Source organism: Podarcis bocagei (genome assembly GCF_964188305.1).
Source record: "Podarcis bocagei genome assembly, chromosome: 9".
Taxonomy (NCBI): domain Eukaryota; kingdom Metazoa; phylum Chordata; class Lepidosauria; order Squamata; family Lacertidae; genus Podarcis; species Podarcis bocagei.
Window position 1 is genome coordinate 42,325,727 of NC_138134.1, and position 17,416 is coordinate 42,343,142.

The following is a 17,416-nucleotide window of genomic DNA, read 5'->3' on the forward strand; positions in this document are numbered from 1 at the left end:
TCCTGTATATATTACTTTACTGGAGCTGCAGAAATGAGTTCTGTCTTTCTTCCGAGTCAACGGTGAATTTGTGCAGTTGTAATCTACTGTGAGCACTTTAATAAATCTGATGCAATTTGCTGAAGGCAGGTGGGAGACTAGAAATGGGATTGGATTGCAGGAACAGGAACTAGTGAGGTGTAGCTTCTCAAAGAAATTAGCGGATGAAATTTACAGGGAATCTATGTATGGCTGCAATGCCATGAATTCTTGGTAAATAACAAAGAGGGGGGAGGGGGAGGAAGACTCAGCATACAGCAACCACAGGAAACTTTTTCCAAGCCAGTTGCACAAGGTGTTTCTATTTCTCTAAATGAATTATATGGGCAAACTGGCAGATCACTTGGAGCAGAATGGACAACATCAACTCTTGACCAATTCTGGAAGCTGATCCACACTAAGAGGATGAATATATATTTGGGGGGGGCGTGCAATGTTGCAGAGGCATTTACCTCTGTCTTCATGTTTTCACCTAGAAAGGCATAATAATATAAAGTAATGCATTTGTCCTGTTATTCAAGTTTGTTTGTAAATGCTCACTTAAAAAAAAAGAAATGGTGGGTGGGTCAGTTTGCAAAGCTTTTGAGAATTTGTCACACTCTCTCCTCCCTCCCTCTCCTGATAATAGTAGTTATCCTCCTAGTGCAGTAGTTCTTGGACTACTAAAGTTTAGCATTATGAAAATATAGTATGTAATTTACTTGCACGGCCAAAAACGCAACAAAGGTTGGGTTTACATTGGGATTGGCTCAAGTGCTTGCAGTAGAAATTTAGTTATCCAGAACTCTGCTTATTCCCAGGGGATATGGATTGGTAAAGTACCAGCTGGTGCATTCTGTTTGTAAAACATGAGATGATCTCTCTTGCAATGCTACAATTGTGATATCTATGGAAATATGCTTAGGAGAAAGAGGAGGAAATTGCTAGAGATAACATCATACCAGTTTGTGTTGTTAGTAGCAGCTAGGTAACATTTAACTTATTTGCAATTGTTAGAAATTTTGGGGATCTATTAAGTTGTATTTCAGCAAATGTTTAATTTATATGACCTATGAATCAGTTGCTTTTCTGGACAAGTAAATTTGGTTTTCTTTTTTTCATCTTCCATTATGTCTGTCTAAAAAGTATAATAATCCTTTTTTCGAATGAGGCAAGATTTCTTCCCTTAACAAGAAAGTGAGGTGTTCTTGAATTCATATTTCCTTGGTTCCCCTTATCAGCTAGTAGCTTTCCAATTCTATAAATATTATATTGCAAAACAAAACAAATGTTTTACAGAGTTGATCTTCCTTCTCATTCCCCTCCTCCTGCTTCATGCTTTACTTGATAAATGAATACTTAAAGGTTTCAAAAAAATTCCTCCCCTCTTAATTTTTTTGAAGCCAAAAATTCTTTGTGGGTTTGTGGCTTTCTACATGCCAGAAAAAACAATCAAATGGCAAACCTGTGTTTTCCCCGCCCCCCCTTTCTGAAATCCCCAACAAGCCCCAACACTTGGTCCTTGTACTGCTGTACAGATCTATTCATTATTGATGACTTGGGCCAGGCAGTCAGGCAAAGTGCACAAGCAACACATACATAGATTACCATAGTGTGAGGTTTGCACTCTGCATTTAGAAATTACCTTAATTCCAAAAGAGGGCCTCCACCCACCCACCACAACTGCTGCACAACTTCTATTAATTTATACTAGGGGCAGTATATTCCACAGAAGCCATGAGCCATGCCGATGTAGCAACAAGATCCATGAATATTTTTTACTAATTCTTTTTTAAAAAATAAATAGTATAGGACATGTTCCATAAGGATCTAACTATTAATGAACAAGGAAATGTTCATTAGTTTTATTTTCCAAGCATGTCAGACATACACCTCAAACATAGCGATTATTTTTGAAATCCTATTGACTTGAAGCCAAGCATATATTTGTCTCTGTGGTTGCTGCTAGAAAATGTGATATTTTTCTCTTGGAATCAAATATACATGGAGAAGTTCCAAACTATATTTTGTGCTTCCCAGCATGTGGACTCAAATATATTCCTGTACATGTAATATAACTGTAAAGTCCTAAATAGCCTCGGTCTAGTATACCTGAAGGAGCCCTGTTTTTAATGTTTGATGCACTATTGTATTTTAATATTTTGTTGGAAGCTGCCCAGCGTGGCTGGGGAAACCCAGCCAGATGGTTGGGGTATAAATAAATTATTATTATTATTATTATTATTATTGGGGTATAAATAAATTATTATTATTATTATTATTATTATTATTATTATTATTATCATCATCATCATCATCATCATTATCATCATCATTATCATTATTAATATCCTATTGGAACCAATGAGATTGTGCAAATTTTTCATGCAAGGATGTTCAGAGAAGTGATTTGGATCATAAAAACTCATAGATTGCAGTCATTTACTATAGTATGTGATTCTTTTCGAAAAGTATTTTAACTGCATTACGCATATCCAGTTTGTGACATCTATGTCTATTCTGTAGTCCAATTGCAACTAGGGAATATTGAACAAGAACCAACAACAAAAAGCAATATGAAAATTGGTTTGAAATTCTAATGCTAATAGTTTGTCAATGAGTTTCCTTGGTTATGTCACACTGGTGCAGCACTCTCATGGGACTGGCTGCTGCTGGAGCTCTGGAGTATGGCTGCCCTGATTGGTTAGTTGCCAGTCATGTGCTTTCCTTTGTTAGTAGCTAGCTGCCCCTTCCCTCAGTGGCTGTACTGCTTCTTCCTAATCTGCCTCCCTACCAGATGGTTGCTTGTATTTCACCAGGCAGAGGTGGGGGTAGGGCTGCCTGAAAAGCTCCACCACCCCCTTCCCTGGTTGATAACCAGGTGTTTGGCGGGGTCAGGGGGGGTGGACCAGGAGCTGCCAGGAATCTTTCTCCATCTTCTGCAGTTGCACCAACTTCCTGCATGTGGGAAAGGGCTCCCTCTCAGTCTGTTAATTCCCACAAACACAGGAGCAACACATATAAGCATGGCGGTGATGTTTATTGTGGAGCATCCAGGATGAGGTAAATCATGAAAGGCAAAGATTGGTATCTGGGGTTGTCAACTAGCAACTCCAGCAGGACAACTGTGCCTTTGGCAATGGCAAGACAGAGAGAGGAACAGTTATAGCATCTGTTTATATGGCTCCAGCTGTATGTTGGGAACATCTTCACATAGTGCCCAAGTATTTGTTATGGAGCATGCCAGGACACAAGAGGTTCATACCATTTCCACCACCTGCCCCTGTAAGATTGCCTACCTACCAGTTGAAATTGTTAAACAGTACATTACTGCATGTGTTTCTCCTTTCCTTGCTTGCTTCTGTGAAGTGCCCTTTCCTAGCATCCCCAATTTTTGGAGTGTTTGGGTATTTGTGTCTGGAGGCTAAAGATCTTAGGATTATAGGCTGAGAATTGGTATCAGTGTTTGTGTGTCGAGGCCACGCTCCCCGCTTTGTGATGAAATAAGACACGTGGACACAAGTATTTTAGGTTAATGGGCTAAAAAAAGGCTGTAACTTTATTGGTTACAGAATGTGAGTGGTATTGGCTTAGGCATTGGATCCGAACAGACTATACTTGACTCCTGCCTGCTCAGCAGGGAGTCACACAAGGGTTAACAACCTGTAGGGGGAGCTTATTGATGCAAATCAACTGGAAGCTTTCCCCTAGAGTCACCGGGATTGTGCTGTGGCCCTAGCCACCACCTGGGCATCAGACAGGAACCATGACCACTGGATTCCTTTAACGGAATACCCTTCGAGGGGAGGGGTAGGTGATGGCCACAACCTCCTCTCCAACACACAACACATCTTCCAGTGCCTAACTGCCAAACCTTACAAAGTCATGCCGATTTGTTACGAGGCAGACAAAAAACCAAGTGGAAAAAATTCCTACCAGGCCCCTTGGACAGCCAAGGTGACCAGCGGAGGTCCATAGCAAGGTCAGGTGCTGAAGCAAAACCTAGAGAGAGAGCGGGTGATCTGAGGAAGCCAGAAGAACAATGAAGAGACCATGGGCATGCGGCCGTTTAATTGTGGCTAAACCACGCCCCCCAGCAAGTCGGATTGGCTGGCTGGGGTGCATGACGTGGGCCCAGGACTCCAATGATGCAGGGGGCCCAGCCACGCCACGCCCCCGCAAGCACGGGAAGCGATTCCCACTCACAACCCCTCCCCTCCAGGAAGAGGAGAGGCTTTGTAAGATCCTAGGATGTTCTGGAGACAGGCTGTTTTTCCCCAAAGTGCTCCCTTGGTGGGCAAAACTCATCTTCTCCATAGTTCCCCTCACCAAAGTTCCCACTTGTATCTCTTAAGCGTCACAGTATGGGGGGGGGGAGAGGAAGAAACACCACCACCATCATGCCATCTTCCTGTCATAATACATTTTGTTCACACTGTGTGGACTGTACTAATGGTGATGTACTGTGATGGTGTATTCAGTTGCATCATATCCTACGCTCTGTCTTGGCAATTCAGGTGAGGTGGTCATTCATACAGAGGAAGGTGGTTTAAATAAAAATAAAATAAAAAATCCCTCCCATTGAAACCAGTCAGTAGTGTAAAGCTACACAACAGGGCGTGACTGTGAATTGGAGGGACATAGCATGTGTGTACTCCTCCCCAGAGCAACCTGCCTCCCATCCATGATTCTCTCCCAGCCATTTTGGCCACTCCCTCAGCGTGTCTTCAACAGAACAGGTCTATAGGTAGCATGTCCCAATGACATATCTGTGGTGGTCTCTGAATCTTGTAGCCACTCATACAGATCTTTAGTGTAGGGATTGCCTTATAAATCAATGGGAGTATCAATTTTGGCTTGATTGTGCTGATATGCGTCAATAATTTCAATATACAAATGTCATGCACATTTCCCCATATAACATGCTTATTACATTGCTAATATTTTCTTTAAAGAAAGCAGAATGGTTGATGACTGGGTCATAGGCAAGAAGTTTCATGTGTGAATTTGCCCTGTAATGTATGCAAACATGAAAAATTATATTTCTTTTGATAAAAATGTCTCCCCTAATTCTTGCAATAGCTTTCATTTTATTAGATAGAGATAAAAAGTAAAGCCCTTTTAGTTTTAAATTAGAAATGAATTTGAATATGTTGACTGACTGACAATGAAAACTGTTTGCTTAGAAAGGCTATATACTCTGGTTTGGAAATAGTGATGAGAAGCCATTCTGGAAGTGGGTTATATTTCACTTTCTAGAAAAGGAGTGTCTGCCAACATTAATTGTCTTTGCCATGGTGCATTATTTTCATTTCTTGTATTGCCTTTGTCACCATTTGGAAATGGCTTAACACCCTAATGTAAATTTCAGACCGTAGAATCAACAGCATAATAAAACTTCCTTTTAAGTACTGTAGCAGGTTTTTTTCCTGGAAAGTGGCATAGCACCATCTAGTGTAGAAGCTCATTTCATTTTGACATAATTTTCTATTTCTAAGAATGCCATAACACTCAATTAATTGGACTGTTTCATGGAAGTTAAACTAAATTAGCACACACAGCATCCCAGTCCGAAATATTATCCCAGAAAACAATCAACAATACTCATGTAATCTCAGTCTACTGATATGATTTAGCTCTGTTGTGGTACAGTCCTCAAAATGTACAATTCTTTGTCTATATATGCTGAAATAGAAAATATTGAGGAACAGCCAGTATCAAACTGTCCCATATCCAGATTTACAGGATTTTTGCATTTAGTAATTTATCAACAGAAACTGGGGGCCCCTCCTTCTGTGTGCTTAGAATTGTTTATGTCCCTTCATATTACTGTAGACCTAAGGGGACTTTGGACTTAAGTTTTAAAATGCCCAAATAGTTACCTGGATCATTGAAATCCTGAAAATTGGCCTATATACATAGTGTGGATCTGCAAGCACTTAAAAAAAATATCTTTATCAAATTTGTCAGCATGAAGAAAACCAAAATAAATAGGAACAATAAATGCAAATTTAGACCCAGCAACTCAGTAATAAGCATGTATAATCAGGTAAATTTGTTTTCCAAAGCATTCAGCTCAACAGAAACTGTGAAAGATAAGGGTTGACCAACAAAGAGAATGTCAAGGGAAATATTCTGCATATTCTCTATAAAACGGTTTAGTAGGAGCTTTTGTTCTTTCTTAATCATCAACACAAGCTGCATACATTTGTAGTGCTGGGGTACCACTGCATTTCCAGGTGAAGTTGTTGCATATGAAAAGCATAAGAAGCATGCTTCTAGAAAAAGAGATGAGAATCCCTTGCATTTCAGCCTTACAACCCTGGCACATCAGCTTATATGAACATGTTCAAAGCACATTGTCCATAGCAATAATATTAAAATAATCAAAGCTTTATTGATTTATCTTTTTGTAAATCTCTCTGAGTTTTACAATCAAGCGGTATATAAATTTTATGAAATAATTAATGTGACAGTAATTACATTCAAGGCCTCAACATAACCGGATTAATGGTGATTCAGAAAATACACTGGCAAGGATCCAAACAAGCACACTCTTCAATCCACATTCCCGAGGGGAGTTTGGACTGGTGAAAGTAACTCTTCATGCTGCTTTAACTCTGGGAGCTTGAAAAGCAATTTGTGATGTGGCATGAGGGTCTGTTTAATTGGGGGGGGGGGGGGAGAGAAGCTATCCCCCCAAATAGCTCTTTGGATCCCTGCCATAACTTAGGTACATAGAATCATACTTATCCCTGGCCTGTTGCTATACGTCCATAGGACAGGGTGATACAACCTTGAGGCATTATTGTAGGTAGTACCACTCGACTTTGTAGATAGTGAATACTAACTTGCAGGAACTCCTTGAAAGTGAGGAAGGAAACCTAGCATACTAAGGGAAACTTTCCAGCCTAGCCACTTCTTGCCTGTTTGGTTTTTTGGTTGCTGTTTTTTTAATAGAGTACTAAAAAAGAAAAGAAAGAAAGCTACCAACCCACATACCGTCTGAAGTGGTATGGTCCACTCTACCACCTCAGGTTTCTGTTGCCTCATTCTGCTGCATTTGTAGCCCAGGCCTCCAAGAAGTAGACATTAAATTGTGTGTCTTGCTAAGATCAACAGGGACTGAATAGGCATGTATGAGGAAGCATGAAAAAATGTACAGGGAAGTGAGGTAGAATTGAAATACACATTGCTGGTGGAGAAAGAATATGTGCATGAAAAAGAGAAAGTATGAGAGGTATGTGTAATATTGGCAACATAAGGTCACTGCAGCACCTAAAGTATTTGAAAATGCAGGCAGGCAGATCTATCCATAGGTGTCTAGTAGAGCCCCTGTCCCCACAGCAAAATCCATTAATCCTGTTCTGCTGGGCAGTTATTTCTAAGTGTGTGTCCAAACGAGTGCATGAACTGTGTACATGGCAGCTCTGAACTGCATCCCACCTTTCTTGCTAACCTTGAATGGCATGTTAGACAACAGCACCTTCCCTTTGCAGGCATTGTGTGAATTTCAGATCTATGTTCGAACTGTTCATGTAAGCTGTACTACCTTATGTTTCCAAATGCATATTCCATCAGAAGTATCTTCTGTATAAATACTACTGAAGCTCTTGTTTGGGCTCCATTAATTCCAGTGTTGCCGACACAGAAGAGAGTCTTGGGGTATTGACCCTTGTCTTAGAAACTGTTAAATGTTATTTTCAGAACTGGACAACACTTGGAAACCCATATTTCTATTTTAAATGACACATTTCTTTCCCGTGTGTATAAAATTGTCTTCACTCAACTGAGAAGTTTTTCTAGTGTGTAGAAGATGCCCTCTGCTGGAAGAGAGGGTTTCTCACATCTATATGTGTGGGTGTATGATGTATTATATAAAATAGCATGTATATGTATGTATGGTTTTTAAAAGTGATGCTTACTCAAAAACTGTTGCTCAACATTTTTCTTCTTCTGACCCACCACACACAACTACACACATTTCTCCTCTATTATATAAACCAAACATTTGATTACTTTGTAAATTCTAATCTGCATACATCCCATATTTTTCTTCTTTGATGTTATATTTACTACATTTTAAATATTACATATCTATGCATCTAAGTAACATACAAACCATTCATCTAATCAGATTATGCTTGCTGAGGACATAGGATTGCAACTAAAGCTACAGTGCTATGCACATTACCTGGAAGGAAGTCCTATGGAGCACAGTGGGACTTCTCAATTGATAAGCATAGGGCAATGAGCACAACGTTACTGGGGGGAAATTACATTGGCTTAGTGCTATTCTTGTAGCAGTGGGAGGCTGCATTGACACAACTCTTATCCAGTCGATGGTCTTTTCCATCCCTGATGACAGAATAGCTCAAAAGAGGCAGCATAAACTTAAAATGTTGTAATTGTAGCCGGTAGAGAGCCCTAGATAACTGTCCTTCTATCCCTATCCCTACAGACTCATTGGAGTGTAGGAGCCCAACTAACCCTGGAATCAATCATGGCACACTTTCAGAAGCAGAAATGCCCCAGCAAAGAAATATTATTCATGTGTCCTCTAACAAGACACACAGCATAGGGTTACATAGCCCTACTACTGTGTCTAAAGCACAAGGAGCACACAAATTGGAACTTTGCCCAAACAGACATGCAACAGGTAGGGGATATGGTGGTGGGGTGGGGTTGGTGAAAGGGCAGATGAATGATGCTTGTCTTTTCAGAACCCTTCCAGATACTCTGCTTTTGAACACAAATGCCCAACAGGAACTTCAACTCCGTTGTTGCAACTTGGACTGCAACAACAAAGCACTCAGCACAGAAAAGCCAGGAGGTATAGCTCACTGCGGGGGTGGGGGTGGGGAGACACTATACTTCAAAGCAGGTATCCCTCATATCCTCCATTCCTTCCTGCCAAACCACCAAGAAAAGACACGGGTGAGCAGAGCACTATCATAAACTTCCACAGTGTTTAGTGTGTCATCCAGCGTGGCATAGTGGTTAGATTGTCGGACTAGGACCTGGGCATCAAGGATTAAAATATCCACTCAGCTCACTTGGATGAGTTACTCACTCTCAGCCTAACCTACCTCACAGGGTTTTTGTGTGGATGAAAATGTGGCAGGAGGAGAACTATGTATACACCTTGAGCTCCTTGGAGTAAACATGAGGTGTAACTCAAATAATAAATAATGTGGGTAAAGAGTTTACAGTGGTACCTCGGGTTAAGAACTTAATTCATTCTGGAGGTCTGTTCTTAACCTGAAACTGTTCTTAACCTGAAGCACCATTTTAGCTAATGGGGCCTCCTGCTGCTGCTGCACCGCCGCCGCACGATTTCTGTTCTCATCCTGAAGCAAAGTTCTTAACCTGAGGTAATATTTCTGGGTTAGCGGAGTCTGTAACCTGAAGTGTATGTAACCCGAGGTACCACTGTACTGGCTTTATGACCCTCCATTTACTCAACAGTTTGCAGCAGTATTTCCTGCATAGGGTACACAGGACGAATAAATACTGCGGAATACCAAGAAACCTAGGTAAGTTCACACCAGGCACAAATGAAAAGAATGTATAGCACCATCCATTTGATGGTGAGCACCAGAGCTGGGCAGTGGTTAGTTTTTTGTTTCGGTTACAGGACTACAGGCAGGGGATCCAGAGTAGAGCAAACAATAACTGGAGACAAGACTTCCAGTGCAGCTTCATACATTGAATTGGTGACTATTGTCTCAGTGACTTGCATTGTGAACTCCTCTTGAGATTGGGAGGAGTACCAAAGAGAGGTGAGTGCATATGGGGCACGAGGGATAGAAGAGCACGTAGATAGAGGAGGGATAGAAGAGCAGTACCCTTTCTCAACCAGTCTTCAACAGCCCTTACTGAGTACTTTAACCACTGGGTTGCAACTGCTACCCATTATTCACCACTATCCCTGTGTTTCTCCACAGGTAACCAGAATGCACAGAAGAAAGTGTCTCCCTCCTCCCGTTGCCATGCAAACCACAAGCAAAAAGGCCTACAACTGTAGCAGTGACCTGTGGGGAGCTATTTATACTTACAGTATTTTCTTATGTTTATCTTCCACATTTCTTCCTTCATTGAAGGCAAGGTGGTATCTAGACAGCCACCCAACCAAGCACTGGCAATACCCAGACTGGCTTAGCTTCAGCAAGGTCGTGGTCTCGTGTGCCATCAGACCACAACCTTGGAAATTAGGTGCTCTGCTGCTTGCTTCCATTTTGTTCTTGCATAGTTCCTGTGACTTTGCAGAGTTTTCAAAGACATACAATAGGTGATGGATATCCCATGATGAAGAAAGCTACCTGTGGTACTCCTGTGTCCATCATGCCGCTCTTGAAGGCACGAAGGTCCTGCAAAAACAAGCAAGTTGGTTGGCCCATTACTATATGATGCTGTCAGAACTTAATTCCAGAAATGATGCTGCCAATAAAAGCTATGATTCATTCACCTGTGTTGCTGTTATTACTGATACGTTGTGAATAAGAGTCTGCTTTCCTCAAACTCAGCTGTCTTCATAAGGGAACACACAATGAGAGGGGGCAGAAGGTTCTTTACAGCACCCCACTAGGGCTAAGAGACTGCATCTTGACCGTGGTTTTGCCCATTGAACACCAGCAAGGGAAGCAGGATGGTCCCTGCAGTTCATGGTGCTGTTGGCTTTTCCTCATAGGAATTGGTTTATGATAAATCAGGCTGCATGAATTGAAGGAGGAAATGGATGACATGTTCCGCTGAGGAAACCCCACCTACTGGCAAGCAGCCAGATGCATGTCCATGTGTGCACATGGCTGGTTGCAGTGGAAGGGAGTGAGCAAAATGGCTGGTATCCTGGGCCTCACTGAGGCTGACAGTTGGCAGAGTGAGTATGTTAGTCCTTGCACCATTCACTCCATTGGCAAGCACTCTGTCCCGTTTCAGGTGTGCATGTGTGTCTCCTCCCAACTCTTTCTCCTGGGAATCTAGCCCGGGATTGAACCTAAGATCGCCTGTGGTGTGTCTATGCTGTTTTCTAAGGCTAGAGCTCCATGTTGTTGAGTCCATCTAGTCCTGTCTACATGGCTTGTCTGGTAATCAGCATGCAGAAGAGCAAAGAGGGCATGTCCCTAGGAGACTACAAAAGTCCCAGCACAGATTATTATTCTTCCTACTCCTATAGTTGTGTGGTATAGTACTCAGTGGGATTCCTAGGTTCTAGATCTGCTTCCTCTCTCTTTCCCCATCCAAACACACAGTTGTCAGTGGGGCACCCATACAATCATCTTTGCCCTTTGGGAGTCATCTCACCTGGGTGGGAAATTCACACTGAACTAGCCGTCTTTAAATAAATAAATGAATGCTGTGCTGCTGCCTTCTGTGGTGTGTAGCTTTCTCTTTTATGTGCCCCCACCCCTTGAAAAAAGCTTCCATCTTAATGAAAACACAAATATGAACTTGTTGTGTGCTATGCTTTGAATACACTGTGTGGGGAAAACTCTTTGGATTCATCCTGCATGTACGGCTCCTGATCCGAATCTTGTGCATTGTGGTATCAAAGTGGTATGTTCTGGTGGAATAACATTATCACGGCATTTCTGCTGCTGTTGTGAGTTTATTAGTGCCATTCCTACAATGGCTAGTAGGGATGCCATTAGTTTGCAGTACCAGAATGTGTGGGTGGAACTTGTAGGGGTGCTCTGGCAGTGCCTGCTCATACTGGTACATCGGCTTTTGTTTCTCATGCTGTTCTTGTGCACAAGTTCATGACTACTTAATGTTGGCTTTGGTGCTGGCTTAGCAGGGCCAGAGGACTGGTCCGTCTGACTTACTAGCAGACATTCTGTGTGTGCAGTGCACATTGTGTGTGTCTGGCAGGTGAAATTGTTCCCAAGGTGACTATTTTGTAAATGGTAGAAACACTATCCATTTCTGACTTCTAATACTATTACTGTGTTTTGCATATGATGTGTCTAGCTGTGTTAATGATCCAATCCCTCCTCTTAAGAGACCACAAAAGATGCTGTCCCAGGGGAAAGAAAACCATGAAGCTTCCGATTGGGATTGGATGCCCAGGGCATAATCCCACCATCGAAAATTAAAACTGGCAGATTACGTCCCTTCTAATAAAGTAGAGGTTGTCTCACAATTGCATTTCTGATTTTATAATCCAGTCATTAAAATACAAACATGGGACCTCTCTTTTTAAAAACCTTTTTTTATTTTTACCTTTTGTCACACTTGTCATTTTTAATTGACTTGGAATATAGAAGTTGCATGCATTTGTGAAAATATAATTAAGCTCAACTTTTCATAGCCAGGTGCTTAGCCAAAAATGCAAAACAGATGAATGTTAGTTTAAGAAGAGCTGATTTAGCTAATGGCTGTCAATTCACAAAGGCTGCATTTATCACAAAAGAATATTGTAAATTATATCACATGTAAATAAACCAGATGCTTTTTCTCGCTTGATCTGGAAGTGTTTTAAAGTGTGAATTAGCAAAAAGAAAAATGGAAAGTACATGGCACAGAACTGTAAAAAAATTGGGAAATGCTGAAAATTGTAAACATTGGAAGAGAAAAAGACAGAGAATGAAATAATCATTTAGTATTTAAAATCTTTTATTAAACTAATGATGCAAGGTGAAAAAGGCATACATATTTGGTAAAAGCAACTATGACTATTTTGAGGAGCAGAGTAGTACTCTTATCTGTAAAATGTGTTTAGAGTAATATTTTTTTAAAAGAAAATAATCATGTCTGGTTTTTTATTTTGTTTTTGTTCTGATGTTACTGTTTCATGGGAAATTAGTTAGTTGTCCCATAAAGGGATAAGATACTAAAATGGGAAAGGATATATATCCTTCTTGCTTAGCTTGTTCTCTCTAGTGGCAGCTGATCTTCCCTGAGTAGATAAATGGGTAATTTCCCTTCCTCTGACTGCTCAGGGAAGATTAGATGCTGCCAGAGAGAACAAAATGAACTCGCCAGCAAAGTACAGTATAGGCTAGCCGCTAGCCAATTACAAAGCTAGCCAGAGTGAGTGAGTGGCAGCAGGGGCTTTTTTCTTGCTGAAAGCACCATACAAGGTAAGGGTAAAACAAGTGTTTTGAAGGTGTCCCCAGCTCTTTCTTTGATGCCAGGGAGGGATCGAGAGGTGACACTAAAAGGCACAGAATGACTGCAGCTGGAGAGGCTGCAATTTTTAGACTACATACTTGGGAGCAATCTTGTAGTAGATCCATAAATGTCAGTGGGATAGGTCTAAAATACATGGTTTAAAGACTGGCATCTTAAGCTTTAATTCTCAGTCTCTGAAGAAGTACACCCTTAGCAAAAGTCAGCCAGAGTGATTCCTTCCTTAATAATTAACTCGTGGCTTAAAAAAAAAATCTTCATTGTGTTCTTGCATTGCAATCTGGTTTGGCAGATAATAAGGGCATTGTGCATATTTTTGAAAACTAAACACCTTCCCTATTCAAGTTAATATTCAAAACTGAAATAAGAAGTTAGTTTTTAATCTTCTGTAGGAAGATAAAAACCTACCCCTCGGTGCCTATTTTCCTTTCAGAAAAGCATAACTGCCTTTCCCAAATATGACATGTTAGATGATCCTCACTGTAAAGAAAAGTGCATTTACAGGTTCCTGATGTGACTGCTTCTACACAGAATCATTCTTTGTATGAGCATTTTGGGTCAGGCTGTGAATTTTCCTCTTCTTCTCCTTCCCACTAAAATCATTGAAATATATTCTGTCGGTCTTTCACATCAGAGGTGTAAATGGATTTCTTGAAAGTTTTTCTTCAGAATGGTAAAAGGCAATCACTTTACAACTTTGACTCCATTACGAGCTGCAACACAAAGCTACAAAGATACCACCCTAACTTTGAGAATACTCTGCTGCTGAGTGACCTTGCCGCCACAAGGGCAGATACTGTACATACTCTCTCTGTGCAAAGAAATGCTTGGGCAGAATCTCTGTATCTCTGTATGCTGCTTGTTTGATAGCACTTGCACAAGAAGCACAGTAGAGGGAAGAGCAGTCAAGTTTAAGTTTTGAGTATGGTTCTGTTTTACTGACGGCACTTTTGTGTGCCCTGTGGTGGAAATGAGATTATCCCATTTTTTTCCTTATTTCTTAATGACACCAGCGTTGTATGGTCATAGTTCACATACTGCACAGATACTTATATTTGCTTTCGGAATTTAGGTGTTTCATTATACAGTAGTATTACAGTATTGAAATTGCAGTACTAAGGAAGAAGTTCTGAACAGCACTGGTGGTATTTGGCTACTGAGGAAACAGGCAAAGCAACATGACCTCTTAAAATATTTAGCTTTTAAAGCTTTTATACATAGACAGTGACCATTAGGCAATGCATTTGAGTTCAGAAGAGATGCAGTTTTTAGTTACGCTGTGCAACTTTCAGCATACATTTGTTTATATTTTTAACAAAATGCAACCATCAAATGAATCTCTTGATATATAATTCTATATGTAGCAAAATATATAGTTTGGGTCCTCCTTAATTTTTTCATGTGCTTTGTTCTATATCACCCTACGTTTTCATGTACATCAAAGTTCAATAAGTTGCTGATAAAGGCTTCAGACACCTTGTAAAGACCTGCATTTTCTCCCAGGCTTTCCCTGACGCATAAAATCAGACCCTTTTATGTGTCTGAATCTTTCTGACTCCTGTTTGTATTTGTTTTTAGTGTCTTTTGCTTCGCTTTTTTATTGGTTTCAGGTTGTATCTGTGTTTTCATGATATTGTTTGTTTTTTATATTGCAAACCACTTAGAGATTTTAAAATATTAAGCTGTTTATAAATCCTTTAAAGTAAATAAATGCCATTTCCCCCTTAGATTCTAAATATGGGACAAGAGGCTTCTATACTGTAAGACCCTTGGGTAATCGTTTAGGCTTAGCTGAGTATCCATCACAGAGCAGAATTTGCCCCTATAAATAACTGGCCTAACCCCACCCTAAGACTCCCACAGCACATGCCAGAGACCTGCAGGAATTATCCAGTGTGTGCCAATATTTCAACAAAACCAGCTGCCTGGAAACTGGTAGAACTGAAACAAGTTCTTCTCAGTCCTTTTCTGACGATGACATTAAAGACATTAAGAAACTAGATAGTTAAAATCTGTTGAATTAATGTAATGAAGGGCAAAACATATGTTTCAAAAGTGGTTTCTACTGTATAGAACAATCTCTTTCCAAACACATGTGAAATATAGATGTTTTGTGCTTTCTCCACAAACGATGCAAAAGAGTGAACAGAACTATCTGGACATGTGTCACTTTGAAAATAATTTTTCTCCTGCCTCCTCTTTCCTCCCCTCTGTTTTCTGGAAGCTCACCTGATCTTAGCTTTTTATCCCACCTTCAGACTTTCTGTCGTGAAAGTAAAAAGCATTTTAAATTTGAGCAAGCGTATGGTGGCTGGGGTGAAAACCAATGTAAGGCCGGCATTTTATTAAATTGTATCTATTTCATTGTAGCTGATCTGTATACCAGTGTGTTATAATGGTTTGAGTGTCAGAATGGGGACTGGGAGACTCAGGTTGAAATCCGCACTCAGCCAGGAAGCTCATGAGGTGACACATTCTCTGAGCCTCACTGGCTTGTTGTGAGGATAAGATGGGGGAAAGAGAAACTTTTTATATCACACTAAGCTACTTAGTAGAAGAGTAGGAAAAAATGTTCTCTATGAAATAAATAAAGGTGCACAATTATTAATTGTGTTAAACATTTATATATGTTATAGTTAACAGTAACAAGTGCCCTTAGTTATCCAAGTGCCCTTTGCATTCATTGGTCAGAAAACTAGAGCAACTGAGTAGACTATTTAATCTGTGCATTTCTCCCTATATGTCCACAAATAGAAGGTCTGCATTCCAGCATACTCTCTGAGGAGCCCAGGTCCCTACAGGCTCTCATGTGCCTCTGGCATGAAATACAAATAAATATATGGTCCAAAATAGAAAAGCCTGTGTCCTGAACTGGTGTAAGGAATCCAGATTTTTGTTATTTTTATTTCAGTTCATAGCCTGCCCTGTCCCAAAGGTCCATAGCAGCTAACAGCATGTGCATTTTATGTAGAGCCCTTGCCTCACCCTTCTTCACAACAAACTTGTGAATGGAGGTCATGAATATTTCCTTTTACAAGTGTGGAACTTAAAACTGAAAATGACATGTCAAGGTAAATCAGGGAAATATGGTAGAGCAGCGATTTAAACCCAGATCAAAGACTGTGGACCACTTTGGGTTTTGTTTAAACACATGCACACACATATATACAGATTAGTCCTTTTGTAATGCAGAAAATTGTAATGCAGAAAATTATACCTAATAGATATATTTTGGGGGGGAAATAACCTTAGTTTTTAATGGAAGGGCTAAATAAGATCTTTGAATTAATATGCATTAAGTAGCAGGCTGTTTTATTAATTTATGATAAGTATTGAAGTATGACGGAGTGGGTGAAGTGAGAATTACCATTTGCTGCTGTGAAAATGATGCTTGTCATGTTATCTCCCAATCCTAAAGCGTTGTCTTAAGCTTTGTCTTCATGAGACTTAAAATCTTGTATTATGCCCAGTGATCAGCCTTAAACCTCTTTGCTGTCACTGAAGAAAACAAATCTTTTGCCTTTCTTTGCCTGGGGGATGTGGAGAGCTGAAGTGGTCCTATGTGACTAAATTAGATGAAAGACTTGCCTTCCCACCACGGAGACACAGAGTCTAATCAAGTGAAATGAGTTCTGAGATCTCCACTCACTTCCTAGAGGATATCAGTTTACATTACAAAATCACGCGACACCTAATTCATCACAGTTGATGCAGACTTTACTCGAGAGAGGGCCACAGCGCAGACGAGGATAGTAAACCACCTGTCCCCTCTGTGGAAGGTGTTGATTATTAAGGCAGTGGGAAGCAATGGTGGGAAGGGTCTTTTGACCTGTATTTTATGTATTTTACATAAAAGGAGAGGGAGATGTCAGACTTAAAAGTGGAAAGATTTATACTTTTAATTATAGTTAACATAGATCATTCCCACCCCTTCATCTACATATGAAGCTAAACTTTTTCTTTTCTTTTTTCCAATTTTTAAATTAAATTTTCCACAATTATAACAAAATACAAAAAGTGAAAACAAAAACAAAAAAGAAAGAAAGAAAAGAAACATACCAAAGGGGGAAAAAACCAGTACCAGTACAACACATTACAAGAGAAATACAACCAAAACCACACCATAAAAAAGAAGAAAAAATAATCTTAATACTTTAAAACCCAACCTTGCTTACATATTGATTGACTTCCTCTAATCCCTCCCTTCTGAATTTCCTTGTATTTGAATGTAACAGCTTTCCAATATCATTATTAAACAACAATATTC

The 17,416-nt window shown here is 40.2% G+C and overlaps 1 protein-coding gene across 10 annotated transcripts in view; it reads left to right on the top strand.

Moving 5' to 3' along the window:
* SLC10A7 (solute carrier family 10 member 7) overlaps window positions 1–17,416 on the top strand; it is a 130,174-nt gene that overhangs the window by 68,271 nt on the left and 44,487 nt on the right. Inside the window, exons 6-8 of one of the 10 annotated variants that reach the window (XR_014011660.1) lie at window positions 8,742–8,851; window positions 9,487–9,800; window positions 9,966–10,038. The exons of 4 other annotated variants lie outside the window; for them this stretch is intronic. Coding sequence is in view for 5 of the 6 variants with exons in the window: in XM_081208454.1 (XP_081064580.1) it covers window positions 9,966–10,313 (348 nt within the window). In the remaining variant the exon portion in view is untranslated. Of the gene's footprint in view, window positions 1–8,479; window positions 8,706–8,741; window positions 8,852–9,486; window positions 9,936–9,965; window positions 10,483–17,416 lie in introns of those variants that run through there. 5 more of the 10 variants (XM_081208455.1, XM_081208450.1, XM_081208454.1 and 2 more) reach the window with 5 other exon arrangements.